The sequence below is a fragment of the Scyliorhinus canicula genome, chromosome 7 (genome assembly GCF_902713615.1).
Source record: "Scyliorhinus canicula chromosome 7, sScyCan1.1, whole genome shotgun sequence".
Taxonomy (NCBI): domain Eukaryota; kingdom Metazoa; phylum Chordata; class Chondrichthyes; order Carcharhiniformes; family Scyliorhinidae; genus Scyliorhinus; species Scyliorhinus canicula.
In genome coordinates, this window is record NC_052152.1 from 20929025 (window position 1) to 20956923 (window position 27899).

The 27899-nt window shown below is 45.7% G+C and overlaps 1 protein-coding gene across 7 annotated transcripts in view; it reads left to right on the forward strand.

Moving 5' to 3' along the window:
• The window catches only part of ttc3 (tetratricopeptide repeat domain 3), a 137000-nt gene extending 121276 nt beyond the window's left edge, over positions 1-15724 (forward strand). For 5 of the 7 annotated variants that reach the window (XM_038801482.1, XM_038801485.1, XM_038801487.1 and 2 more), the window contains 3 exons: positions 3301-3474; positions 6773-6865; positions 14030-15724. In XM_038801482.1, coding sequence (XP_038657410.1) covers positions 3301-3474; positions 6773-6865; positions 14030-14122 — 360 coding nt within the window. In that variant the 3' untranslated portion in view covers positions 14123-15724. Of the gene's footprint in view, positions 1-3300; positions 3475-6256; positions 6313-6772; positions 6866-14029 lie in introns of all 7 variants that reach the window. The other 2 variants (XR_005461199.1, XM_038801486.1) reach the window with 2 other exon arrangements.
• Positions 15725-27899: the final 12175 nt, after the last annotated feature.

A 27899-nucleotide genomic window follows, 5' to 3' on the forward strand; every position in this document is an offset into this window, starting at 1 on the left:
TGCGTGGAACAAGATTGTGGTAAGATAAAAGTTTGAGTGCCTTCCACATCATTTTCAAATCATCTCTGACCACAGGAGAGGTACCAGAGGGCTGGATGACAGCTGATGTGTACCATTATTCAAGAAGGGAAGTAGGGATAAACCAGGTAATTACAAGCCAGTGAGTCGAACATCAGTGGTAGGCAAGTTATTAGAAACACCTCTGAGGAACAGAATTAATCTCCACTTGGAGAAGCAAGGATTGATCAAGGAAAGTGAGCTTAGCTTGAGAGCATGTCTAACAAATTTGATTACATTTGTCAAGAAGGTGACTAGATGTGTAGATGAGGGTAGTGTTTGTGTTTTTATTCGTTCATGGGATGTGGGCCTCACTGGATTGGCCAGCATTTATTGCCCATCCCCGAGGGCATTTAAGAATCAACCACATTGCTGTGGACCTGGAGGTATATGTAGGCCAGACCAGGTAAGGACGGCAGATTTCCTTCCCGAAAGGACATCAGTGAACCAGATAGGTTTTTATGATAATCGACAATGGTTTCTTGGTCACCTTTAGACTTCTAATTCCAGATTTTTATTGAATTCAAACTTCACCAGAGTCCGTGGAACCAGAATGGTGAGATTCAAAGCCGAGTTTCCAGAGCATGACTCTGGGTCTGTGGATTACTAGTCCAGCGACAATCCCATGACGCCACTGCCTCCCCCGTAGTCTACATGGACCTCACTAAGGCTCATGACAAGGTCTCACATGGAAGGCTGGTCAAGAAAGGAAGAACCCATGTGATTCCGGGACAATTTGGCAAATTGGATCCTTAAATTGGCTTAGTGGCAGGAGTCAGAGGATAATGGTCGAAGGTTGTTTTTGCGACTGGAAGCCTGTTGTCCAGTGACGTACCGCAGGTATCGTTACCGGGTCGCTTCTTGTTTGTAGCATACTTAATAATCTCGATGATCAGTAAGTTCGCAGATCACACGAAAATTGGTGGTGTGGTAAATAGTGAGGAGCCTTAGGTTACTGGATGGTATGGAAGGGTTGGTCAGATGGGAAGAACAGTGGCAAATGGAATTTAACCCTGATAAGTGTGAGATGATGTATTTTGGGAAGATTAACAAGGAGGGAATACACAATAAACAGTAGGAAGTTTGGAAACATAGATGGGCAGAGGAACCTTGGAGTGCATGTCCATAGATCCCTGAAGACAGCAGGACAGGTAGATACAGTGGTGAATAAGGTTTGTGGAATATTTAGAGCAGACATGGAGATGTTTGAAATGTTCATTAAGCCACAGCTGGAGTACAATGTGCAGTTCTGGTGGTCTCACTATAGGAAGGATAGTAAGAAGTCTTACAACACCAGGTTAAAGTCCAACAGGTTTGTTTCAAACACGAGCTTTCGGAGCACGGCTCCTTCTTCAGGTGAGCCGTGCTCCGAAAGCTCGTGTTTGAAACAAACCTGTTGGACTTTAACCTGGTGTTGTAAGACTTCTTACTGTGCTCACCCCAGTCCAACGCCGGCATCTCCACATTATAGGAAGGATGTGATTGCACCAGAAAGGACAGAGTGCTCCTGGGCTGGAGCGTTTCAGCTATGAAGAGAAGCTGGCTAGGCTAGGGTATTTTCCTTGGAGCAGAGAGGGGAACCAATCGAGGTGGACAAAATAAAGAGGGGCATAGATAGGAAGAAACTTTTCCTCTTAGTAGAGGCATCAATAACCCGGGGGCATTGTTTTAATGAACAGGAGACTTTGAGGAGATTTGAAGAAAAGCTTTTTAACCCAGAGGGTGGTGGGAATCTGGAACTCGCTGCCTGAAAGAGTGGTGGAGGTGGGAACCCTCAACATTTAACGAGTATTTAGATAAGCACTTGAAACACCATAGCATACAAGGCTTCAGGCAAATAGATTCATGCTTGATAACTGGTCCACACTGGGCCAAAAGGCCTCTTTTTCAGCTGGAAAACTCTGACTCTATCGCAGTCTGCTGTGTTCTGGACTTTTGTGTGGAGATTTAAATTGAAAACAAACCTTGTTCATTTTGACTTGCCATCCCTTTTGCATTATGACCAAGAATGGCAATGCCCCCAGTCTCGAAGCAAAACACACAGGTTTCTATCATCCATAATCCAAGAGCCCCAAGTCACTGTTGATTGCTCTGTCTCACTTCAGTAATCTCCCTCCATCCTTCAACGCTCACTTCTATTATACTGTGGCTGCTGTAAGAACAGCTGATATCAGTTAATACTCCAACACCTCAGGCACTTTCCCAAAGGTGGTCCATTTCAGGAAGCTGTGCCATTGTAGGCGAGTTTTATTTTGACCTGATGCCCCCTTAAACATTGAACAGCACAGAACAGGCCCTTCGGCCCTCTGTGTTGTGCCAAGCATTGTGTGAAACCAAGATCAAGCTATCCCACTCCCTGTCATTCTGGTGTGCTCCATGTGCCTATCCAATAACCACTTGAAAGTTCCTAAAGTGTCCGACTCCACTATCACAGCAGGCAGTCCATTCCACACCCTAACCACTCTCTGAGTAAAGAACCTACCTCGGATATCCCTCCTATATCTCCCACCCTGAATCTGAATCTAAACTACAACGGTGAGGGCCAAAGGCAGTATGCGCTCATCTTCCAACTAAGACATCAGCGGCCCTTGAAGTGTCACCTCTGTCAAATTCTGACTAATAATGCTCCAATGAAGTCCCTCTGGATATTTTAGTGGAAAACAAGTTATTGTGCCCAATACTATTTTGACTGATGCTAATCATAATTCATAATATTATTATCCCCTGCAATGGCTGAAAGTTTGTTACTCTGGCTATTGTGTGATCCCTAATCTGCATTGAAGTAGTTAATCTCGGCCGATTTACAGTGGGGCTGCTGCAATTGGTCTTGATGCTTGGGCGAAATATCACAGTGTTTAAAGTTGTGCAGGGATCCATAGGGTGACAGTTAGCGGATCATCCTGATACTAAAACAACCTGCATTTCTATTGAGTCTTCAACATAGTAAAATATCCCGAGGCACTTCATAGGAGCATTATTAGTCAGAATGTGACAGAGATTAAAAGATTTAGGAAGGGAATTTCAGAGGTCAGGTTCTAGGCAGCTGAAAGCAAATATTATTAAACTTAGAAATATTAAACTTATTTCTGCAATGCTACTTAGAAATTGTAACGTATGCATGATGTTTTAATGAATTCAAGATTAGATGGTGTTAGTTGTCAGAGTTGGTCTTATTGATTTGAAGAACGCATGACTGGTTTATTGATGCCTGTATATTTGTTTCACCCCACCCTCACCTTACAGTTTCCGTCTTCAACCATTCAACAGTCCGCAATCCTGGCTCACCAAAAGCCAACCTCTGACTTTGTTGCTTTACCTGCAGCATTAGGCGAGGGCTCGAGACCAAATACTCCCTCAGCTGCTTGGAAACTTGACAAAGCTCAGACTGGCTCACGGTGGCACGGAAACGATCCTGCAGTAAGTGAGAGTCAAGTATATATTTCACTGCCTTCCACTATAATGGTAGGGACAAGGAAAGACTGCCGACACACTGTGCACAAATAGCATCAAAGTCTTATCAAATTCTTGCCCAAACTTTGTCGAAAAATTAACAGCGTGAACCAAGCCCACAAGTTATTAATGTGCAAATTGATAGCAACATGAGACGGGCAGATACCGCATGAGTTGCAAATCGACACGTGTTTCCTGCTGATTTGCTGCATTGTGAAAATAGCATCTCACCCTTTTGAAGTTGCTGCATTTGCACATAAGGTTTGGCATTAAATTCACCAAAGCGAAACAGCTTAAGGTACCCTTTTAACAATGTGATAATTGTTAATGATGCCAATCAACCCTTGCCCAGAAAGTAAATTACTAAAAGTAAATGTGGAGTCTCATTTCTTCAGGTTTTGAATTGTTGGTGATTTGACGATATCAAATTTTTTTTAATTTAAAAAAAATTAAAGTCTTGCTTTTCCTGTCTGTCTCTTTTATTCCGTTCTCCTCATTTCTCTTTCTCGAGCTGATTCGACAATTACTTAATCAGAGGAGGGCCACTTTAAGTGGGTTTAGATCAGATCTGGCCCAGGTAAATTGAAAAGGGCAGATAGAAATGTAGGGCGGGATTCTCCGGCTTCCCAGCTGCGTTGGCTGGTGGCGGGATTCTCTGTTCACGCCACTGTCACTGGGAATTCCCATTCGAGCCACTGCACGCCGCTGGGAAACCCATGGGCACTGCCAGCGGTCCCAGAAAATCCGCCATCAGCGAATGGCTGGAGAATTCTGGCCCTAATTGGACAATGGTGACCTTCAGCAGCACGGTAGCGTAGTGGTTAGCACAATTGCTTCACAGCTCCAGGGTCCCAGGTTCGATTCCAGCTTGGGTCACTGTCTGTGCGGAGTCTGCACATCCTCCCCGTGTCTGCGTGGGTTTCCTCCGGGTGCTCCGGTTTCCTCCCACAGTCCAAAGATGTGCAGGTTAGGTGGATTGGCCTTGATAAATTGCCCTTAGTGTTGGGTGGGGTTACTGGGTTATGGGAATAGGGTGGAGGTGTTGACCGTGGGTAGGGTGCTCTTTCCAAGAGCCGGTGCAGACTCGATGGGCCAAATAGCCGCCTTCTGCACTGTAAATTCTATGAAAAGAAATGGTTTGGGTGTATTCTGGATACAGTCCCTTGAGGGGAAAGATAGACCAACAAAATCTAGAGCTTTCTGGATGGTGAAAGTGATGGAGAGTAGGATGAAGCAGAAGAACAGCATGAATGACAGATGCCAATGAATAAAAAATAAGAACCAGGCTGAATTTAAAACAGTTCAGAAAATGAAAAGGGAAATTTGAGGGGCAAAAACGGAAGATTAACAGTTAACATAAAAGGGCATTCAAAGGTTTTCTATAGGAATTTAATATTGCTAAGTACTAAGATGATGGTTGAGGCTGATTAGAAACCAAAGGGGAGATCTATGCATGGAAGCAGAGGGTATGGGCAAAGGTTCCAAATGGGTACTTTGCAGCTTCTTTACCAATGGACAAGATGCTGCCAAATTCCGAGTGGATGAGGAGATACCGGATGGGTTTTACATTGATAGAGGATGGAATACAGGAACAACAACTAACTGCACTTAAAAGTAAATGAGTTAGTAGGTTTGGATGGAATGCATCCTAGGTAGCTGAGGGAAGGGTGGAAATTCTGGAGTTATTGGCCATAATATTCCAAGCCTGCTTTGATGCGGGAGTGGTGCCAGAGGATGGGAGAAATTCCACATTTTATATCTTTGTTCAGAAAAGAGTGTGAGGATAAAGCCTACAGCTACAGGCTGGTTAATTTAACCTCTGTGGAGAGAAGGCTTTGGGAACAAAGCTGGTCAAAATGTCACCTAAACACATTTGGACTAATTAGGGAAAATGAACAAAAGATTTGTTGAATAAACACTTAATAAACACTTAATTGAGTTTTTTGGTAAGGTAACCGAGGTGGTCACTGTGGTGAATATGAACTTGTAAAAGGAAGTGCCACATAATTGACTTGCCAGCAAGGTTGAAGTTCATGGAATAGAAGGAGCCGTGGATATGAACAGGCTGAGATTGGCTGAGTGACAGGAAACAAATCTGGTGAACAGATTTTTGGACCAGAGGAAAATATTCAGTGGTGTTCACAGAAGTCACTAGCGGGACTACTTTTCATGATATATATCAATGACTTGGACTTAAGTGTACAAGTCAGCATTTTATTTTCAGGTGGCACAGAACCTGGAAATGTAATGAACTAGGAGGAGGATAGTGAAACCTTAACCCTAACCCGAACATCAACAGCACCAAGGCTGATGTGAAGGAACCATGTGCCAAATCAATTTTAACACAGACAAGTGCAAAGTGATACGTTTTGATAGGAAACATGAGGAGAGGCAATATAAACTAACGGTACAATTCTGGAAAGGGTACAGGAACAGAGAGACCCTGGGATGATGTAACTCGGTGAAGGTGGCAGGGCAGGTTGAGAAAGAAACTGTTGCCATTTGCGGGCCGGTTGAGAACCAGGGGACACTGATTTGAGGTGATTGGTAAAATAACCTGACAGGGACATGAGGAAAACCATTTTTATGCAGCGGGTGGCTATGATCTGGAATGCACTTACTGGGAGTGTGCTGGAAGCTGGTCACTTATGACTTTTAAAGGGGAATTGGGGAATTATTTGAGCAGAAAAAAGTTACGGCGCCGAGGGGAGAGTACAGGGGAGTGATGCTAGCTGGATTTCTCTTGCAGAAAGACAGCATGGACTCGATGGGCTGAACTGCCTCCTTCTGTACTGTTACCATTCTGTGAGTTTACCCACTCTTATTTACACTCTTCCTCAGTCCTTCCTGTGCTAATTTCTCCATCCTTTAATCTCATTGGTTCACCAAGCTCCCAGGTGCCTTGTTGCCCTCACTACACTTTTCCCAGCTTGTACTTCCATCAGCTATGATGAAGAAACACCTTTGAGGTGATGGTACAGGGAGACATTTAACAGGATATACCCTGAAATGGCACACACTCGTAAATTGAGACCATTGGAAACTTAAGCTCTAGTTCACTGTTTTGAACATTCAAATAGGACAGAATTTTGCTGGTGAAGTCTTCCCCCAGCATGATGCATCTCAACTCATGAAGGGGGGAGCATTGGGTGAAGTGAGAAAGGAGCATGGCAGAGCTAAGGTCATTAGATGGAGCACAGTGAACGAGATGGTTTTTAATTGGCAAGGATGGTTGTTGAAAAGTTTTCCTTATTTCTCATCATAGACATTTGATGGCGAGCCTTGTATTATTTGTCATGAGGATTTAACACAAGACACTATGCGTGTGCTTGATTGCAAACATCACTTTCATAAACTGGTAAGCATAGCTGTCAATTCATCTCATTTTTGTCATTCAGAAATGTTAATGAATGGCCTGCGTTAGATGGTAAACGGCCTGCGTTAGATGGTAAATGGCCTGCGTTAGATGGTAAACGGCCTGCGTTAGATGAAAATGGTGAGGTTGGGAGGAAGAATGGATTGAAAGATCATCCTGCCAGATCATTTCTACACTGGGTGAAAACCAAACCTAATAATTAATGCTAATACAGCAAAAATATCATTAAATGTCCACGTTATGCGACACGGGAAGAGGACAGTTGAAATTTGAAATGAATAAAGACCAGCATGAATTTCTATGGTGCTTATCAGCCAAATCCTTTTGAGGTCATCGTTGTAATACAGGAAATGTGGCAGCCGATTTGTGCATAGCACAAAAAGGCGATAAAAGTCCAAATTCCCCCTACATGTCAGTACTATGTAATGCTCTGTAAGAATTGTTACATTATTGTGATTAAAGGGCTGACATCTATTCACGTAAAGTCAAAATTTGCAATTCGTATAATTCTGGAAAATGCAGGTGAGTTGGGTTGGAGTGACTCCTGCACCTTCTCCAGAGGGTGTGGTCAAGATGAGGATAGCTCACCTTCGGAGAAGGGGGTAACATGACAGCTTTGACCCAGTTGTTACTGGCCTGCTTTTAGAGTCAGGTAAGCAAGAATGACAAAGGGGGAAAGTGCTCATTCTGCAGAGCTATAATCGTGCACAAGATTTCCTTGATAATTTTAAAGAATGGTGACGGAAGAGGTTGTTTAAGTTATGATACATTTTGATTCATGATCCAACTTCCAACTAGATCATTTTTGTTACCTGTTAACTGCTTGGATAGTGACCAGTTGTACCACTAAATGAATCGAAACGTTGTTTATTGGGCTGTTGATCTGTAAACATTTAGAACATAGAACAGTACAGCACAGAACAGGCCCTACGGCCCTCAATGTTGTGCCGAGCCATGATCACCCTACTCAAACCCACGTATCCACCCTATACCCGTAACCCAACAACCCCCCCTTAACCTTGCTTTTATTAGGACACTACGGGCAATTTAGCATGGCCAATCCACCTAACCCGCACATCTTTGGACTGGGGGTTGTTTTTAAAGTCCCGTTCACCTATGCCCTCAAACAAAGCATTGCTCGATTGAGAGGCAGTTGGACTCTTCCTCTGTCGTCTCCAGCCCCAAACCAAACCCTCCCCACCACCTCCCCAGATATCCCCACCTCCCCTTTCTAATCCCTTGAGCATGCCAAGTTTATTTAAAAAATTTGAGTACCCAATCTTTTGTTTCCAAATTAAGCAGCAATTTAGCGTGGCCAATCCACCTACGCTGAACAAAGAAAATTATAGCACAGAAACAGGCCCTTTGGCCCTCCCAGCCTGCGCCGATCCAGATCCTTTATCTAAACCAGTCGCCTATTTTCCAAGGATCTACTTCCCTCTGTTCCCCGCCCGTTCATATATCTGTCCATCTTTGGGTTGTGGGGGTGAGACCCACGCAGACACTGGGAGAATGTGCAAACTCCACACGGACAGTGACCCGGGGCCAGGATCGAACCCGGGTCCTCAGTGCCGTGAATCCGCAGTGGTAACCGCTGAGCCACCATGCTGCCCTGTGCGCCAGATTTTAATTGGTCCACCATTGACAGCCATGCCTTCAGCTGCCAAGGCCCCAAGCCCTGGAAATCCCTTCCTGAACTCCGGTCTTATGTGGCTGTGTCAAATTTGGCTTTGTAAAGCTCCTGTAAAGTACCTTGGGCTGTTTATGTTTTTTTTAATAAACATTTTATTGAGGTATTTTTGGTATAGTAACAGCAACAAAATAAACAATATACATGAAACCATAAACCGTCATTTACCTCTCGTACAGGTCCCACCCTTATTGACCCCCTCCCTCCCCCCCCCCCCCCCCCCCCCCCCCCCCCGTCTGCTGACTATTAATTTCCTGCAAAGAAGCCGACGAACGGTTGCCACCTCCAGGTGAACCCTAACAGTGAATCTCTCAAGGTGAACTGGATTTTCTCCAAACCGAGAAAGTTAGCCATGTCCGATAGCCAGGTCTCCGACTTCGGGGGCTTTGAGTCCCTCCAAGCTAATAGTATCCGTCTCCGGGCTACCAGGGAAGCAAAGGCCAGAACGTCTGCATCTTTCTCCCCCTGGATTCCCGGATCCTCCGACATCCCGAAAATCGGCATCTCTGGACTCAGTGCCACCCTTGTTTTTAACACCGTGGACATGACATCTGCAAACCCCTGCCAAAATCCCCTAAGCTTCAGACATGCCCAGAACATGTGGACATGGTTCGCCGGTTCTCCCGCACATTTTGCGCACCTGTCCTCCGCCCCCAAAAAATCTGCTCAGCCGGGCTACTGTCATGTGAGCCCAGTGAACAACCTTAAATTGTATCAGGCTGAGCCTGGCACATGCTGTGGATGTGTTGACTCGACTCAATGCGCCTGCCCATAGACCATCCTCTATCTCCCCTCCCACTTGTGCTTCAGCTCCTCGGTCTGCGTCTCCTCTGACCCCATAAGCTCCTTATAAATGTCCAAGACGCTCCCTTCACCTACCCACCCTCTGGAAACTACCCTGTCTTGAATCCCCCTTAGCGGTAGGAGCGGGAAGGTTGACACCTGTTTACGTAGGAAGTCCCGCACCTGCAGATACCTGTATTCGTTTCCCCTCGCCAACCCAAACTTTTCCTCCACTGCCCTCATACTCTGAAAGCTCCCTTCTATGAACATATCCCCCATCCTCTCAATCCCTGCTCTCCACCATAACTGGAACCCCCTGTCCATACTCCCCGGGGCAAACCGGTGATTATCACAGATTGGGGCCCAGACCGCTGCTCCCACGTGCCGCCTCCACTGGCCCCAAACTCTCAGGGCCACCAGCACCACTAGACTGGTGGAGTACCATGCCGGCAGGCATGGCAGAGGCGCAATTACCAACGCCCTCAAACTGGTGCCCTTACATGAAGCTGTCTCCATAAGCACCCATGCCGACCCCTTCCCCACCACCCACTTCCTGATCATGGCTATATTAGCCCAGTAATAGTTGCTAAAATTTGGCAGCGCCAGCCCGCCCTCTCCCCAACTCCACTCAAGCATTACCTTCCTTACTCGCAGGGTCTTGCCCGCCCAGTCGAATCCTGTGATCACTCTGTTGACCCGCTTAAAAAAGGACCACGGAATAAAGATGGGGAGTCACTGAAATACAAACAGGAATCTCAGGAGACCGTCATCTTCACTGTTTGCACCCTCCCAGCCAGAGACAACGGAAGCGCGTCCCATCTCCGAAAATCGTCCTTCATTTGGTCCACCAGCCGGGCCAGATTCAATTTATGCAGCCGGTCCCATTCCCGCACCACTTGGATGCCTAGGTACCTAAAGCTTCCCTTTACTAACCTAAACGGCAGCTCTCCCAGTCGCCTCTCCTGACCCCCGCCTGGACCACAAACGTCTCACTCTTTCCCATATTAAGCTTATACCCTGAAAACTGGCCAAAATCCCCTTGAGTCCTCATGATCTCTTCCATCCCCTCTATTGGGTCCAAAACGTACAGGCGCAGGTCATCCGCATAGAGCGAAACTCTGTGCTCCACCTTCCTCCCCCCCCCCCCCCCCCCCCCCCCCCCATACCCCCGGACCGGTCCTCTCCAGCCCCTCAAGGCTCTCAGAGCAATTGCCAACGGCTCTATTGCCAGCGCAAACAACAGTGGGGAGACGGGGCATCGCTGTCTCGTCCCCCAGTGCAGTCTAAAATAGTCCGATGTTCTATTCTTCCGTACACATGCCACAGGAGCCTGATACAGTAACTTGACCCAGTCAATAAAGCTCCGCCCAAATTGGAACTGTCCCAGTATCTCCCACAGATAGTCACATTCTACCCAATCAAAAGCTTTTTCTGCATCCATTGCGATCACTACCTCCACCTCCCTACCTTCCGAGGGCATCATGATCACATTTAGCAGCCTTCTTACATTGGCCACCAAATGCCTGCCCTTAACAAACCCCGTCTGGTCCTCCCCAATAACGTCCGGAACACAATCCTTGATCCTGGGGGACAAGATTTTGGCCAGCAACTTGGCATCTACATTGAACAGGGCGATCGGCCTGTATGACCCACACATCTCCGGGTTCTTGTCCCGCTTAAGAATCAGCGAAATTGTTGCCTGTGACATCGTCGGGGGCAATAGATCGCCTCTCCTTGCCTTTCTCAGCTGCTCCACCGCCCTCCCTGTGGTCAGCACGCTAAACTCCACCTGTACCCTCCGCCGTTCCCTTAAAAGCCCTGCCTCTAACGGGGGTTCGATGGCTAGCTAAGGCCCAAAACCAAGCTAAATAAACATGTTGGGGGGGGGGGGGGGCGCAGTTACTACTACGAAGATGCTTACCTGTAAATATGTATGTTAATTTTTGCGTGTTTGTTTTTGTTTGTTTTTTTTTTTTTTTTTGTTTCTCTCTCCTAACAATTTGTAATTTGTTCAATATAAAATACGAAAACTGAATAAAAAAACATTTATAAAAAAAAAAAGCCCTGCCTCTGGCGTCTCCGCATACCTCCTACCGATGTGTAGTATCTCCTTTACCAGTCGGTCTGTCTCTGCCCTGTCCACCTTCTCTCTATGGACCCAGATCGAGATCAGCTCCCCCCTGACCTCTGCCTTCAGTGCTTCCCACACCACCGGTGCTGAAATTTCCCCCATGTCATTGACCTGCAGGTAGCTCTGAATACATTTCTCGCACACCCCTTCATCCACCAAAAGTCGCACATCCAACCTCCAGTGCGGGTGCTGGTTTCTGTACTAACCTGCAGTGTGGAGCATAGTCTGAGATTGTAATCGCCGAGTATCCCGTGTCCACCACCCCTGCCAGTAAAGCCCTGCTCAAAATAAAGAAATCAATCCGGGAGTACACTTTATGCACGTGTTAGTAGAAGGAGAACCCCCCCCCCCCCCCCCCTTTCAGCTCCATGAACCCTCTTAGTTCCTTTGCCATTGCTGGCACCCTGCCCGTTTTTGAGCTTGACCGGTCCAAGCCAGGGTCCATAACTGTGTTGAAGGCCCCTCCCATGACCAACCTGTGCGAGTCCAGGTCCGGTATCTTCCCCAGCATCCTCTTTATAAACTCCATCAACCCAATTTGGCGCGTACACATTTACTAATACCACCTGCACCCCCTCTAGCTTCCCACAGACCATAATGTACCGACCTCTCGCATCCGAGACTATTCTAACCGCCTCAAACACCACCCACTTATTGATCAGGATCGTGACCCCTCTAGTCATTGAATCGAGTGAAAGACCTGACTGACCCAGCCTTTCCTCAGTCTAACCTGGTCCATTACTCCAAGGTGCGTCTCCTGCAACATCACCACGTCCGCCTTCAATCCCCTAAGATGTGCAAACACACGTGCCCTTTTGACCGGCCCATTTAACCCTCTAACATACCAGGTGATCAGCCTAGTTTGGGGGGGGGTCATTGCCACCCCACCCCCTCCCACCGATCAGCCATCCCCTTTTTTAGGCACGCCTCCAGCCCGTGTTCTGTGCCTCTAACACCCCTACACTCAGGTCCATCCCCAGGCAGCCCCCGCCCCCAACTTCCTCTCTGTCCTTCAGCTCAAGTCCCTCCCTCGTCAGCAGAACATTCAATACCCTGTAACCCAACCCCTTTACTAAACCAAACATATGCACACCCCCAACTGCACTTCTGAGACTAGCGTGGTCCCCATCCCTGGCTATTGTTCCTTCCCCCTCCCCCCAAACTCCAACATCAAACCATCCCCACACAATTGCCCAACAGAAAAATACCCAAGATCTAAACAAGCACACCTCCATCCCCCAATAGTGCAAATTAAAACCTTAACTCACTCAGTTCGACCGCTGGTTCCAAATCAATGCAAACGGCATCACAAACATCTTCCATGAAATGCAAAACGAGAAATTTTTTACAAAACCAGAGAAACAAAAAGAAAAAACAAAAACATGAACGTTGCAGCCAAGTTCAAAAGTACTCAATCCATCACCAACCCTTTCTTTTTCGCAAAGTCCAACGCGTCCTCTGGCAACTTGAAATAGAAGTGCTAATCCTCCAGCGTGACCCAGAGACGGGCTGGGTATAACAGTCCAAACTTCACCTTTTTCTTAAAAAGGATCGACCTGATCTGGTTGAAGCCTGCTCTCCTCCTAGCCACCTCTACACTCGGGTCCTGGTAAACCCACAGGATGCTATTGTCCCATATACAGCTCTGTGTCTGCTTGGCCCACTGTAGAATGCGTTTCTTATCCAAGTACCTGTGGAGTCTCACCAGCATTGCCCTGGGGGTGGGGTGGGGGTCCCCCCCCCCCCCCCCCTCGTTCGCAGCTTCCTTGCGAGTGCTCTGTGAGCCCTATCCACCGCCAAGGGCCGGGAGAATGCCCCATCCCCTAACAGCTTCTCAAACATGTCTGTGATGTATGCCCCAGCGCCCGTTCCTTTGGACCCCTCTGGGAGCCCGACAATTCTTAGGTTCTGCCGGCGGGGCCTATTTTCTAGGTCCTCCACCTTCTCCAGGAGCTTCTTCTGCTGGTCCCTCAGCATCCCCACCTCCAACTCCGCCACAGTCTAATGTTCCTCCTGCTCAGCCAGCCTCCTGCCTTCTCCACCTTCTGGATCGCCCGGTCCTGGGCGTCCAATCTATGCTCAATCGACACTCTTATCGGGTCCAAGCAGTCCTGTTTCTGCGTAGCAAAGCCTTCTGAATGACTTGCATCAGCTGCTCCATTGACCGCTGGGTCGACAAGGCAGAGGTCCGACCCTCTGCCATGCTGTCTTCTGTTGCAGCTGCAGCCCAAGCCTTCTCTATCTTTTTGTTTCTGACCTTACGAACACTTCTAATCCTTCTCTCCATGCACCCCAGTGGGAATTTAGTAAATAATTGGCACTAACATCCGTGTTACAATTCAAGTCCGGTAGAAAAACAGTGGAAAGGTCCAAAAGTCCAACCAGCGCAGGAGCCACCAAATGTGCGACTTACTCCTTCGTAGCCGACACCGGAAGTCTCCGAGTTGTTTGTGATGTTAAAGACACGTCATTGTTCCATTGTGAAATTGGTAGAATGATGACTGTTCTGAAGATAATGTTTTTATGATTTGTCATCCTACAGTGCATCGAGCAATGGCTGAGAGAGAATAGCACCTGCCCAACATGTCGAGTTCATGCTCTCCTGTCTGAAGATTTCCCTGATCTGACAAAATAACCGGCCTTTCAATCTTAGTGTGTGTTCGGTGAGGGAATCAACATATATAATTGTTGAAGTTACAGTGATCGTTACTTTCTACAATGTTGTCAAATTATTGTTCGTTCCATAAACATGTGTATGATTTTAATCTGGCCTTCAAAAAAAGGAGGAATGGGGAGGGCTACAGGGAGAAGGTGGGGGAATGAGTAGAGGTGAATTTCTCACTCGGGGCTTGTACAGAAACGATGGGTCGAATGGTCTCCTGTGCTGTAACGTTTTGGAAAAAGTGACCCCTTCTAACTTCAGACAACTAAATGCCATTCAACTTCGATAAAAGGGGGTCATTTGTGACCTGTTAAAACTTGTATTGTTTATCAGGAATTGTGAAACTTCTTAAAGATTGTCATGCCAAAGTGACAGCAAAAATGGAAAGGGTTCAGCTGTTCTCTCTAGATCCAAATGTGGCCATGATCTCACTTCATTTTTGAAGCATTTGTGTTAAGATTGCAAGGGAATAGCAAGTTGAGCACTCAATATTTTGCAATTTTAATGTTTCCACAATATAATCCCTCAAGGAGGTTTTAAGATTTATAGTAAACCAGCTGAGTATCTTGTATAAATGCCAAATTGAAATGCCTTCTGCCCCATCGTGTGCCATATTAATTTTGTTGTTGTTGTTGCATAAATGCACCCAGCTATTAAGTTGAAGAGACTATATACATATTCTTGTTACACAAGTCATCATTGTGAGGAGCTGGAGGTTAAAACCCAAAGATACGCAGGTTAGGTGGATTGGCCATGATAAATTGCCCTTAGTGTTGGGTGGGGTTGCTGGGTTGTGGGGATAGGGTGGAGGTGTTGACCTTGGGTAGGGTGCTCTTTCCAAGAGCTGGTGCAGATTCGATGGGCCTCCTTCTGCACTGTAAATTCTATGATAATCTATGAAAACAATATTTAGAACTAAACAGGCTTGAATGTATTGGGCAATCTGATAATATCAATATTCTTTATTATTGTCACAAGTGGGCTTACATTAACCATTACCACTGAATGAAGTCACTGTGAAAATCCCCTAGTTGCCACATTCCGGCGCCTGTTCGTGTACACAGAGGGAGAATTCAGAATGTCCAATTCACCTAACAAGCCCGTCTTTCGGGACTTGTTGGGTAACCTTAGTTTGTGGCCACAGAATGGTTTCTGGGATTATCTGTTTTTATTTTAGAAGCATATGGGTTTGATTAGTATTCAAATTGATGTGCCAGCCCTCATTAAGGATCTGGTCCATCTGAGGGGGGTGGGGTGGGAGAGAAAATGGCTATCACACCACACGTTAATTAGAAATAAAAACAAAATACTGGAAACACTTGGCAGCTCTGGTGGCTTCTGTGGAGAGTGAAAGGGTCAGCTTCTCGGCTCAATTACCTTTCTTCAGAGCTGGAGAAAGTTCAATGATATTAATTTGCCTGTGTAAGGAAGATTGGAGTGGACAACATGGGGGAAAATATCCATCAACACAACACACCATGTCACCTACCCTATTTTGTTGTGCTGACTTGTTGAACTACATCTGAAAGGTGATGGCGTTTTAAATAATCTATAAATAAAACATTGAACCTTGGAGAAATGTGTCCTTTAGAACGTTATTGAAGTCTAATGTGGACTCACTTTCCTCCCCTCCGGCTATGAACACGATCAGCATATTGAGTGATTTTTAACGCCCTTTTTACAAACATGTCTTCCTTTCTCCACCTGTGGGACACCCAGTCTTTATCGCACACCTCATTGTGAGCTGTTAAGTCACCGAATGGTGTTCATGAGCCGTAAGGAAACTGGAAAGAAAACAATGCAGGCCCATCATTTGCTGCAGCAGATCAACTGGTGTCTACTACTATTTGTGCGCATTTAGATTTCTAAATGTAAAACTTTGCAGCAAGGGAAAGCAACTGTCTTGCAATTGAAACTGAAACATAGAAAAATTATCAGCATAGGGACTGAGAGGAGATTATAAATTAGAATTAATTGTCAAATCAGGGACATAAAGAAATATATAAAGTTAGATTTGGTTGAGACAGAAAGGAAGATTACTTCAAAAATATTATCATCTTGAAATCCCCACTGATTTCCCCTGTAGGAAAGGGGTTCCACGTTTGGTAATAATTAATTCAGTGACAGAGAATCAGTAACATCAAACTTAGTTGAAATGATGACTGGGGTGAGTTTAGTCCAGATCTACTGTGCGCTGACTACAAATAACTTCACAGCATTTCAGAGGGCAACTAACAAGATGTCATTTCCTCAAAATTGACGGCAGACCTGCACAACTCGGACATCAACTTTTTAACATGCGAACCACACATTGCTCCTTGGCTGAACTTGCTGCATCATTTGTGGTACTAACCCGCCACCATTATTTTAACAGCAAAATATAAGCCCGTAAACCTGAAATGAGAAAGTGTTGGGCACGCGCAGCATACGAACAACATAAGAACTAGGAGCAGGAGTAGGCCATCTGGCCCCTTGAGCCTGCTCCACCATTTAATGAGATTATGGCTGATTATGTGGACTCAGCTCCACTTTCCCGCCTGAACACCGTAATCTTTTATAAAGGGCATCTGTGGAGAGAGAAAATCACTGTTAACCTTGAGTCGAATATGATTTGAAGAAGTCATATTTGACTCTGTGTTAACTCTATTTCTCTCTTCACACTGCCAGAACTGCTGAGTATTTCAAGCGCTTTGTTCTTATTTCAGATTGCCAGCATCTGCAGTACTTTGCTTCTATTTGTCAGGGGCTGGATTCAGCCACAGTTACATCAAAGGGCTCTTCAGCAATCAAGACTTGTCTAAATCTATATTTTTTTGGGTGAATCTTTGTTCTTACTGAGGCGAGAAATGTTTGCTAGAATGCTTTAGCTAGCATGAGGCTAGCATAAGTTAGATTTATCACAGCAAACCACATCAGACAACACTGATCAAAGTCAGTAGGCTATTCCACACGATCGCCACTCAAACTCGGATAAACTCTCTCACGAACATTCCTGGCAGCATTTCCTCGCCAAGTTGGAAGGGGGGAGGGGGTGGTTTAGACTTTAAATCCTTTCAACTGCCTTCAGCACTGGTGACTTTCAGACAGCCCATTTTCAGTTTTGCTGTGTGAATTATTTATTGTAGGAAAATCATTTCGAAAGTCTGCTCTGCAAGGGTCCCCCAGGTGGTCTGCAGGCTGGTCCAACATGCAAGTCCCCCAACGCACAACATACGAGGTCATGGGAGACAACAGGTCACAAACCTTCCATTCACCTGATGTGACACAACCTGATTGGCCATTGCATGTTGCACACATGAGCTACAATAAGTATTTTACAAGCATGTTTTCAGCTCATGTTAACAACCAAAATCGGGTTTTCAACACTAACAACAAAGAGGAGGAACTGCCCGAGTGTAGAACCAGACATCACCCCATTGGTATCACATTGAAATTAGCGCCATTCAGCCCATTCATTTTGGGGTGGCAAACAAAAACAGGTGGCATAGGGCCAGTTGTGATTTCTTGGTCTTTGGCCTGGCTTATGAGGTCAGTGGAGAAAAAAAGCTAGAGATGCCCTGTTTTACTATACTGACCCAATACTGCAAACAAAAGTATTGCTTCATTTCTGAATTTTTTTGAAAAAGGCAGGCTGGTTACAGGGCTGAAAAATCAGCTCCAATTACAATGTGAAGGTTCCTTCTACATGGGTTTTCGGTTAGCCAGCACCACCTTCATACTGGACCATGGTTCCTAAAAGTAAAAGCCAGCCTTAACATTACCCACGCAGATATGTATGGAAGAATTAAGCCGCGTGTATCTACAACCATGGCAATATAAGAGGACTGCAGTTTTTATAATCACTTCCTGATGTTAGGGAAGCGCCTACTGCCATAAAAGTGATCACCACAGCTGAGAGCAATGCAGCAACCAGTGTTGGAGTTGGTCCCAGTATTTGGGAAAGGATAATGAGTAGAAAAGGTGCAGATGCTGCTGCTGTGTTGCAGCATAAAGATGGCTCTTGACCTCAATCCTCTGGGACATGAAGTTTCACCCCACATGTACATGTTTAAATGGATTTGCAATTTGTCTTATTCTTTGCTCATAAATCTCACTCATGCATTTCCTTGAAGAATAATCACCCAATATCAGATGGCACCTTACTCTGATCGACCCTTTAATATTTTCGACATTGATCAGATCACCCTCAATCCCTGTACCCCAATAAATGAAAGCCAAATCAATGGGCAGCACGGGAGCATAGTGGTTAGCACAGTTGCTTCACAGCTCCAGGGTTCAAGGTTCGATTCCCGGCTGAGTCACTGTTGGTGCAGAGTCTGCACGTTCTCCCCGTGTCTGTGTAGGTTTCCTCCGGGTGCTCCGGTTTCCTTCCACAGTTCAAAGATGTGCAGATTAGATGGATTGGCCATGCTAAATTGCCCTTGGTGTCCAAAAAATATTAAGTGGGAATTACTGAGTTAAGGGGATAGGGTAGATATGTGGGCTTCAGTAGGGTGCTCTTTATAAGGGGTGGTGCAGACTCAATGGGCCGAATGGTTTCCTTCTGCACTGTAAATTCTATGATCTGTCCTCCTAACTTCATCCTTCAAGTCCCGTTATCAAACATTGCCATGCAGCTCATCAGGAATGAGCCGGCCAAGCACTGGGACACCAGGCAGCCTTTCGCAAGCCAGATTCTCATTGCTGCTGGAGGTTTAGTCACCCAGACAGATGGCATCTTGAACTCACAACACAAAACACAATTTTAACCACGAACTAACGAATCACATTAGAAAATATTCTAACATTACCCTCGGCGGACCTAACCCTTGCCATCTATTACCAAACAATTGTTTCAATCCACTTCAAGGGCCGGTGCAGACTCGATGGGCCGAATGGCCTCTTTCTGCTCTCTAAATTGTACGATTCCGTTAACAATCCATTCAATAGGATTCCCAGAACAGCTATAAAAACATACAATCGGCAGGAACATTAATACACGTGGGATGATTTGGGTATACAGGTGTTTGCTTCGACAATGCACAAGCATTAAACAATCGTGTTTGCAATGTTCAAGCCCATAAATAAATTATTTCTTTTAAGTTTAAAAAAATCCAAAATGCCAAACTTCCATTCAAAGCAGCATTTAAAAGATGGAATGCGGGAAACTAGTTTGAGCACCATCGCTCTGACGTGCAACTGGCAATTTCATCTACGTAACAACAGTGACTGTACTTCAAAATATTTCATTGGCTGCGAAAGGCGTTATCAAAATGCAAATAGTTTTCATAGGTTTTCAAATCAATGATGCTGTTTTCTTATTTCACCAGCAGAGGGCAAACTTGCACTAGAAATATGTGCTGCTGTACACCAGTACTGTATTGTTCAATTGAAATTTCTAACCAGCCACAAGTATGACTATAGTGGTACCAATTTAGCCACTTGCGCAAATTATAGTGAAAATGCCTGACATACACTCAGACAATGCCGGTTAATGTGTTTCACATTTAATCAGTAAATAAAACACATGCAATTATTTAAAAGCACTCGTATACACTTTCTTTTCACCTTGTTATACCAACAAATATACAAAAGATTAAAGTGTTCACACGTACATCAAGTCTGCATGAGTGTAGAGATACCCAACAGGATTGGCCATTGTGCATTTTCAATTTACTTATTGTATAGGTTCTCCTCTTTAAACCTGGTTTCTCCAATTTATTCCTTTTAGTTTAAATTATTCTTTGCTGTAATAACTTGCGTGCCTGGGCAATTGCTGGTATTTGTGCCTTTCAGATGGACTGCACTTCTAATTTTAAAAACAAAACTGAACACCCCCGGCAGATGTGCTAGTTGGTCTGGCCTCCGGCAGAATTCGGAAGAAGACATATGAATTCATCTAGAAACACAATCGCTACAGTGCAAAAGGAGGCCATTCGGGCCATCAAGTCTGCACCGACCCTCCATTTTACCTGTTGCGCCCCCACGCATAGGGCACGGTCAATTCCAGCCCTACTTGGCCCAGAGTCACAACACCATCGCAATTAACAAATGATTCTTGGAGAAACACCCAAAGTGTTTAGCCCTTGACTGCCCAATAACAGTCACCAGGTTTGTAAATTTAAACACGATTTTAATTAGTAACAATAACTAATTAAATATGCAGCAAATACAACTGGTATACTACTATCTAATTCGGGGTTTTTCAAACTTATTTTGCCAACTGGCTAATCTTTGGGGCCCACGGCACGTTTGCTTACCCAGTCTATCCTGAGTAAAGACAGTGTTTGGGACATTAAAGTTTTCTTTCTCCTGGCAAAGGGGGGGGGGGGGGAGGGAGAGAAAATTATCTAGTTTTCCTGTTCTGGCCAGCACCAACCATCCTGGTGCTGCCAAAATATCCATGTGTGACTAAAGAAAAACTGCAAATTTATTGTCACGTGTACCGAGGTACAGTGAAAAGTATTGTTCTGCGTACAGTCCAGACAGATCGATCCATACATGTAAAAACATAGGATATACGATAAATGCACAATGTAAATACTTTGGCACAGGCATCGGGTGAAGCATACGGAGTGTAGTACTACTCAGTAGAGAAGATGCGTGGAGGGGTCAGCCCAGTTTATAAGACGGTCATTCAGGAGTCTGGTAACAGCGGGGGAGAAGCTGTTTTTGATCTGTTAGTCCGTGTTCTCAGCCTTTGTATCTCCTACTCAATGGGTGAAGTTGGAAGAGAGAATAATCCAGTGGGAGGGGTCTTTGATTATGCTGCCTGCTTTCCCAAGGTAGCGGGAGGTGTAGCGAGTCAATGGATGGGAGGCGGGTTTGCTTGATGATCTAGGCTGTGTTCACGACTTTCTGTAGTTTCTTACAGTCTTGGGCCAAGCAGTTGCCATACTAGGCTGTGATGCAGCCAGATAGGATGCTTTCTATGGTCCATCTGTAAAAGTTGGCAAGAGTCAATGTGGACATTCTGAATTTTCTTAGTTTCCTGAGAAAGTATAGGCGCTGTTGTGCTTTCTTGGTCGTAGTGTCGATGTGGGGTGGACCAGGACAGATTGTTAGTGATGTGCACACCTAGGAATTTGAAGCTGTCAAGGGGTGTGTTTGATACTTTGCTTCCTGAGGTCGATGACCAGCTCTTTAGTTTTGCTGACATTGAGGGAGAGATTGTTGTTGTTACACCACTCCATTAGGTTCTCTAAGTCCCTGCTCTACTCTGACTCATCGTTGTTTGAGATCTAACCCATTACGGTTGTGTCATCAGCAAACTTGTAGATGGAGTTGGCGCCAAATTATGCCACACAGTCGTATGTGTATAGGGAGTATAGTAGGCAGCAAAGTTTGCAGCCTTGCGGCGCCCCGGTATTGAGGACTATCATGGAAGTGTTGTTTATTCTTACTGATTGTGGTCTGTGGCTCACAAAGTTGAGAATCCAGTTGCAGAGGGAGGAGCCAAGTCCTAGGTATTGGGATTTTGATATGAGTTTGACTGGGATTATGGTGTTGAAGGCGGAGCTGTAGTCAATGAATAGGAGTTTGAGGTACGAGTCCTTGTTGTCAAGATGCCCCAGGGATATGTGGGGTCAGGGAGATGGCATCTGCTGTGGACCAGTTGTGGCAGGATGTGAATTGCAGTAGATCAGGGCATTCTGGGAGAATTGAGGTCATGTGCCTCATGACCAACCTCTCGAAACACTTCATAGTGATAAGATGTTAATGCCACTGGACAGTCATCATTGAAGCATGTTGCCTGGTTCTTCTTTGGGACTGGCATGATGTTGGTCTTCTTGAAGCAGGTGGGAACCTTGGACTGGAGTAGGGAGAGGTTGGCGATGTCCGTGTACACACCGCCAGTTGATCCACACAGGATCTGAGTGAACAACTGTTAGGGGCCAGGCATTTTCAGAACCCCAAAATGTATCATGGAGTTCAACCAATCTCTCCCTTTAATGTATTGTTGCTTTTGAAGCACATGGCTTGGTCTCCCAGTGTGGTATTACAATTATGGACACGTGGGTTTTTAAACACAAAACAATGTTTATTCTATGTATTCAACTTAACCATTTTAAATAAACATTGGATCCCTTAACACCCCTTACTTCAAAGATAACCCCGAAAATAATACAACACTAAATAATCCCTCAAAATGTTCCTTCAAACCTCTAAAAGACTTAACACTTTTAAACAGAAACACATCAGGTTAAAGACATTACTATTATGAGTTTAAATCACCCAAATGATTGAGAGATAGTCTTTCATGGCAGAGATCACAGCAGATCCAGCTTACTGCAAGCACAGACACACCCAAGCTCTTTTTCTTCATGCAGTTCTCTCAGCAAACCAGCCAGGCACTTTTCAGCTGCTCTCTCAAACTGAAACTAAAAGTCCCAAAAGCAGAAGTGAGCTCAACTAAGCTCCCCCACTCTCTGACATCTCTTCAGTAATATGAGCTGCTGCATTTCTTTAAGGTACATTGCTTAAACATCCATTTCTTAAAAGGTGCTCTCACATGACACCTCCCCCCCCCCAAGAAAAAAACCCATCAACTTCAAGATGGTTTCATTTTTCACTTTTGCACCATCCACTAAGAAATGTACAGTAAATATACTTTTTGTTTCACAAAAAAAACCACACGCAAACAGGCATAATAGTAAAGTCATCTTTCCCGTTCTTCTTCCTCCAACCAAAATCCTTCCATTCATCCATTCCTCTAATTGCCTCGGCAATTCTCTTTAAAGTTAGATACTCAGTTCAATCTGATCACAGAGTCCATTGCAATTCTCCAATACAGGAGCATCGGTTATCACGGGCGGAATTCTCCGCTCCCCACGTGGTGTGGGAGAATCGTGGGAGGGCCTCCCGACATTTTTTACGTCCCCATGGCACCCCCAGCGATTCTTCTCCCCCCCCCCCCCCCCCCCCCCCCCCCCCGGGTACGTGCTGTCTGCACTATGAAGTCATCCGCGCATGCGCGGATTGGAGCCGGCAACCCGCGCATGCACGGATGACTTCACATTCTCGGCGTGACGAGGTCGCTGCCGAGAAAGACGGAGGCCCGCTCTCGCCCCCTGGGTGGGGGTGAATTAGGTGCGGGGAGCGGACTCCGAGGCCGTCGTGAACCTCGGCCAAGTTCACGACGGCCTTCACGAATTCGGCCCCCTGCGGAGAATTCTGCCCCACAGCTTTCAGGCAGTCACATGCCTGTTGAAAGTCCGCTGTCCATTGAAATTTTTGACGTTTCTTTAGCAAGTCCATCAGTGAAGTAATCACGCCACAAAACCTTTGCACAAAGGTTCGATCAAATCCATTCATGCTTAGAAATCACATAATTTCCCTTTGTCTTGAGGGTATCAGAAACTCCTCAAGGAAAGTGATTTGGGCTTCTCCAAATTCACTTTCGGCTAGGTTCATCACCAAACCCGCCACCTGAAGTCGATCGAAGAACTCCATCCGATGTTTTTAATGTTCTTTCCACGTCTGGAAGTTGGAAATAAAAGCAGATTGTCCCACTTCCTCAATGCAATCCTTCAAAACGTGGGATAGGGTAAGAGCCCGTTCTTGTAACTGCATTCACCTTTCGATAGTCCACACACAACCATTGGGTACCGTCTGGTTTAGGCACCATCACTATGGGTGAGCTCCATTGGCCGCAACCCACATCAATTATGCCATTTTTCAGCATACTCTCAATCTCTCTGTTAACCTGTGCCAATTTTAAAGGATTAAGTCTATATGGATGTTGTTTGATAGGAACAGCATTTCCCACATCTACATCATGTATAGCCATTTTAGTACTTCCCAATTGGTCATTGGATAGGCATATGGACGATAAGGGAATAGTGTAGAGGGACTTTAGAGGGGTTTCACAGAACGGCACAACATCGAGGGCCGAAGGGCCTGTACTGCACTGTAATGTTCTATGTTCTAATTTATCTCTACAAACTTGCCCATGTGATATCAATAACTCTTTCGGGTCAGTTTGTTTTTCCTCTGGAAGGTAACTTAACAATTCATCCCAATTTTTAAGAACATCCTAATTTTCCAATTTAATTTGAGGTATGTCAAATTCACAGTCATCTGGATTTGGTTCGTCACTTTGAGTTCGAATCATTAAAACTTCCTTTTTCTCTCCTTCCCCTTCAAAGCACCTTTTCAGCATATTCACATGACACTCGGCGAAAATAATACAACACTAAATAATCCCTCAAAATATTCCTTCAAACCTTCAAAAGACTTAACACCTTTAAACAGAAACATATCAGGTTAAAGACAATGAGTTTAAATCACCCAAATGATTCAGAGATAGTCTTTCATGGCAGAGATCACAGCAGAATCCAGCTCACTGCAAACACAGACACACCCAAGCTCTTTTCTTCATGCAGCTCTCTCAGCAAACCAGCCAGGCACTTTTCAGCTGCTCTCTCAAACTGAAACTAAAAGTCCCAAAAAGCAGATGTGAGCACAACTCAGCTACCCCCACCCTCTGACATCACTTCAGTAATATGAGCTGCTGCATTTCTTAAAGGTACATTGCTTAAACATCCATTTCTTAACTCTCACATGACACAACCAGGGACCCTGTCAGAACCCGTCGCTTTCCAAGGGTTCACTTTCAACAAAACTGATCTTCGGAAGCTGTGACAGTAGGTATGGGTGTGCCCGAGGCTGCTGGGGCAGTTGACAACGGTTTGGCTGCTGGGGCAGTTGACAACGATTTGATAGTTTCCTGCTCGAATTGAACATGGAGGGGTGTGGTGCTGCTGGAGATTCTACTCAGCTTTGCTTTGTAGCCCGTTATGTTGTTTCAGCCTTGCTACAACCGACGAGAGTCTGTGACCTTAGTCTGCGACTCTGGTATTGTCTCTGGTCATCCCTGATGGCTTTGTGGAGATCGTATCTGGATTTCTTGTGTAGGTCAGAGTTGCCTGTCTTGAAAGCTTCAGAACTGGTCTTCAGTAAATAATAATCTTTATTGTCACAAGTAGACTCACATTTACACTGCAATTAAGTTACTGTGAAAAGCCCCTAGTTACCACATTCCGGCACCTGTTCGGGTCTACAGAGGGAGAATTCAGAATGTCCAAATTACCGAACAACATGCCTTTCGGGACTTGTGGGAGGAAACTGGAGCACCTGGAGGAAATCCACGCAGACACAAGGTGCAGACTCCACACAGACAGTGACTCAAACCGGGAATCGAACCTGGGACCCACTGTGCTGGAGTGAATCTCCCAGTTAAACCATAGCTATCTTCTTTGGCACACAGTCTTCTGTATATTTAATGATGACGTCTGTAATGGTGGTGGCATACTTGTTTAGGTTGGCTGCTGAGTTCTTGAATATGGACCAGACCACTGACTACAAACAGTTGTGTATGAGCTCATCCCATCGGACCAGCATTGTGCGACCTCCTTAACTGAATCTTCCCACTGAAGCTTCTGCTTGTATGCCGGGAGAAGCAGCACTGTCTTATGGCCGATTTTCCAAAGTAAGGACGGGGGATTGGTCGGCACCCTTGATGTTTGTGTAGCAGTGCTCAAGGCTGTTGGGGTCCCTGGTGGGACAGCAGATGCGTTGGAAGTTTGGCAGTACATTCTTGAGGTTGGCCAGGTTGAAGTCCCCGGCCACAACGAACAAGGCCTCCGTGTATTCTGTTCTACTGTTATGTGCAATTCATCAAACACCTTCTTCACTTCTGCCTGGGGTGGGATGTAGACCACTGTGATAATGGCAGAAGTGAACTCCTGTGGAAGGTAGTATGGGTGACACTTCCCAGGTCTGGGAACAGTAGTTCGCCAGGGTTGCCACGTTCAAGGAGGAGGTGAGGAGGCAAACCCTTCCACCCTTTGCTTTGCCTGATAACAGCGTGAGGTCTATCCGGTGTATTGAGAAGCCGTCAGGTTGTACGGTGCAGTCTATTCTGTACTATTCTGGTACTTCACCACCAAAGAAACTGTCTCAAGCAAGCTGGCTCGGTTATTCACATTTCCCAAGTCTGCTGGTGTAGTGACCATCGCTCAGCCCCACGATGGCTTGTTGCAAAAGGGACCTGGTCAGTTGGAGGTTTCTCAGGTTAACAGGATTGCCAAGGAGAATTCACACTCCCTTCCCACCACTCCGCCTACTTCAAACTAAACTCCCATAATCTTTCTATTCCATGTTGCGATCCTTTTTGGGGAAAAGAAATCACCGTGCAAAACTGTAAGGATGAAAATCAAAACGATGTTGGAATTGCAAAGGGCAGGTTAAGCTGTAAGTGATGAGGAGCAGCACCTCGGTTCAACCAGGAGTCCCGTCGTAGATTCACCATTTATCCCACCTTAAGGCAGGACAAGAAAATGGAAGCTTCTCATTTGTACACAGTCAGTGCTCACCTCTGGGAATCATAAGGTGGCGATTCCAACTTCAACAAGGAGGTGTCCACACAACACAAAGGGACAGCAAGAGGTGAAGATGATTCTCGCGTTTAAACTTACTCCCTCGAGGCTTTAGAAAGAACAAGGTGCAGAGCTTTTAATCTGTGACTAAGAAAGTCCTGGGCCCCCTTAGCTAGCTGAACCTCTGACGCAATCGAATTGTCTCTCGCCTCTCTGGAGGCGAACGTCTAAAATTAGGAAAAACACAGGTTTTTCAGATGTGCTTTCTGCATTGGTTTAGCCCCACGGCTCGCCGAGATGGGACTTGAATTTTCTTCTGTGTTATCATTGACGTCACAGTTTCAGTGATGTTAATAAGATGCGAATATCATCGCTGATGCGCAGCCACTTAAATGCTGCTCGTTAAAAAAATCCCTGAAATAAACAATTGCAGTGTTTCTGTGCCTGATGACTGCGCTCCTTCCAGTCCCCACTTGCCCTCCCTCCGCTGCCAGTCCTGCAGTCACTGAAACATTCCAGCAGCAGATTGGGGCACACTTTCAAGCTTCCCGTGATCGGGGACCACTGCAACAGGACTTCATCGGCATTTAAGGCAGGATTTTCCCTGCAGGCTTCGGAATGCTGCCATTGGGGAAGTGCCTCAGAGGCTGATGTGCGCAGATCACCGCAACCCTTCTGACACCCACCCATGGGCCGTGATCCGCACTGTGAAAACCCTGAATCAATTCCTAACCACCCTCCCCCCTCCCTTAACTCGTCCCCACCCTGGACACGCAAATAAACACAGAGGGGTGTAAAAATAATTATGAAGGAAAAAAGGATGGGTGTCTTTGTTTCGGATGGTTGTCTTTTAGCCCACCTTCTTTCATGCTAGGCTTTGTGTTTGAGGTTTTTGCTCTCAGTCTGTAATGGTTTCACTGTAGATTCATCCAGGTTCTCCGCCGATTCAGAAATCAAACAACTCTGCAGCTTGTCTGGAGAGATACAGAGACTCGCAGCTTCTTCGAGCATCCAGGTCCCGGACTGTCCTTTTATGTTAAAAACCGCCCCATTCGGTCGGATTTAATCACTGCCTGTTGCCGGGCAGAATGCAGCCTTTTGCCAGTTCATTGGCCACCAGCCAACCAATCGAACCAAGTCCGTCCGATCTCTTAGGTGCCAAAGATCTCAGCTCGGCTATTCAAAAATGTGGCAATGCCAGCGTTAGACTGGGGTGGGCACAGTAAGAAGTCTTACAACACCAAGTTAAAGTCCAACAGGTTTGTTTCAAACACTAGCTTTCGGAGCACTGCTCCTTCCATCCATTCACCCGAGGAAGGAGCAGTGCTCCGAAAGCTAATGTTTGAAACAAACCTGTTCGACTTTAACATGGTGTTGTAAGACTTGTTACT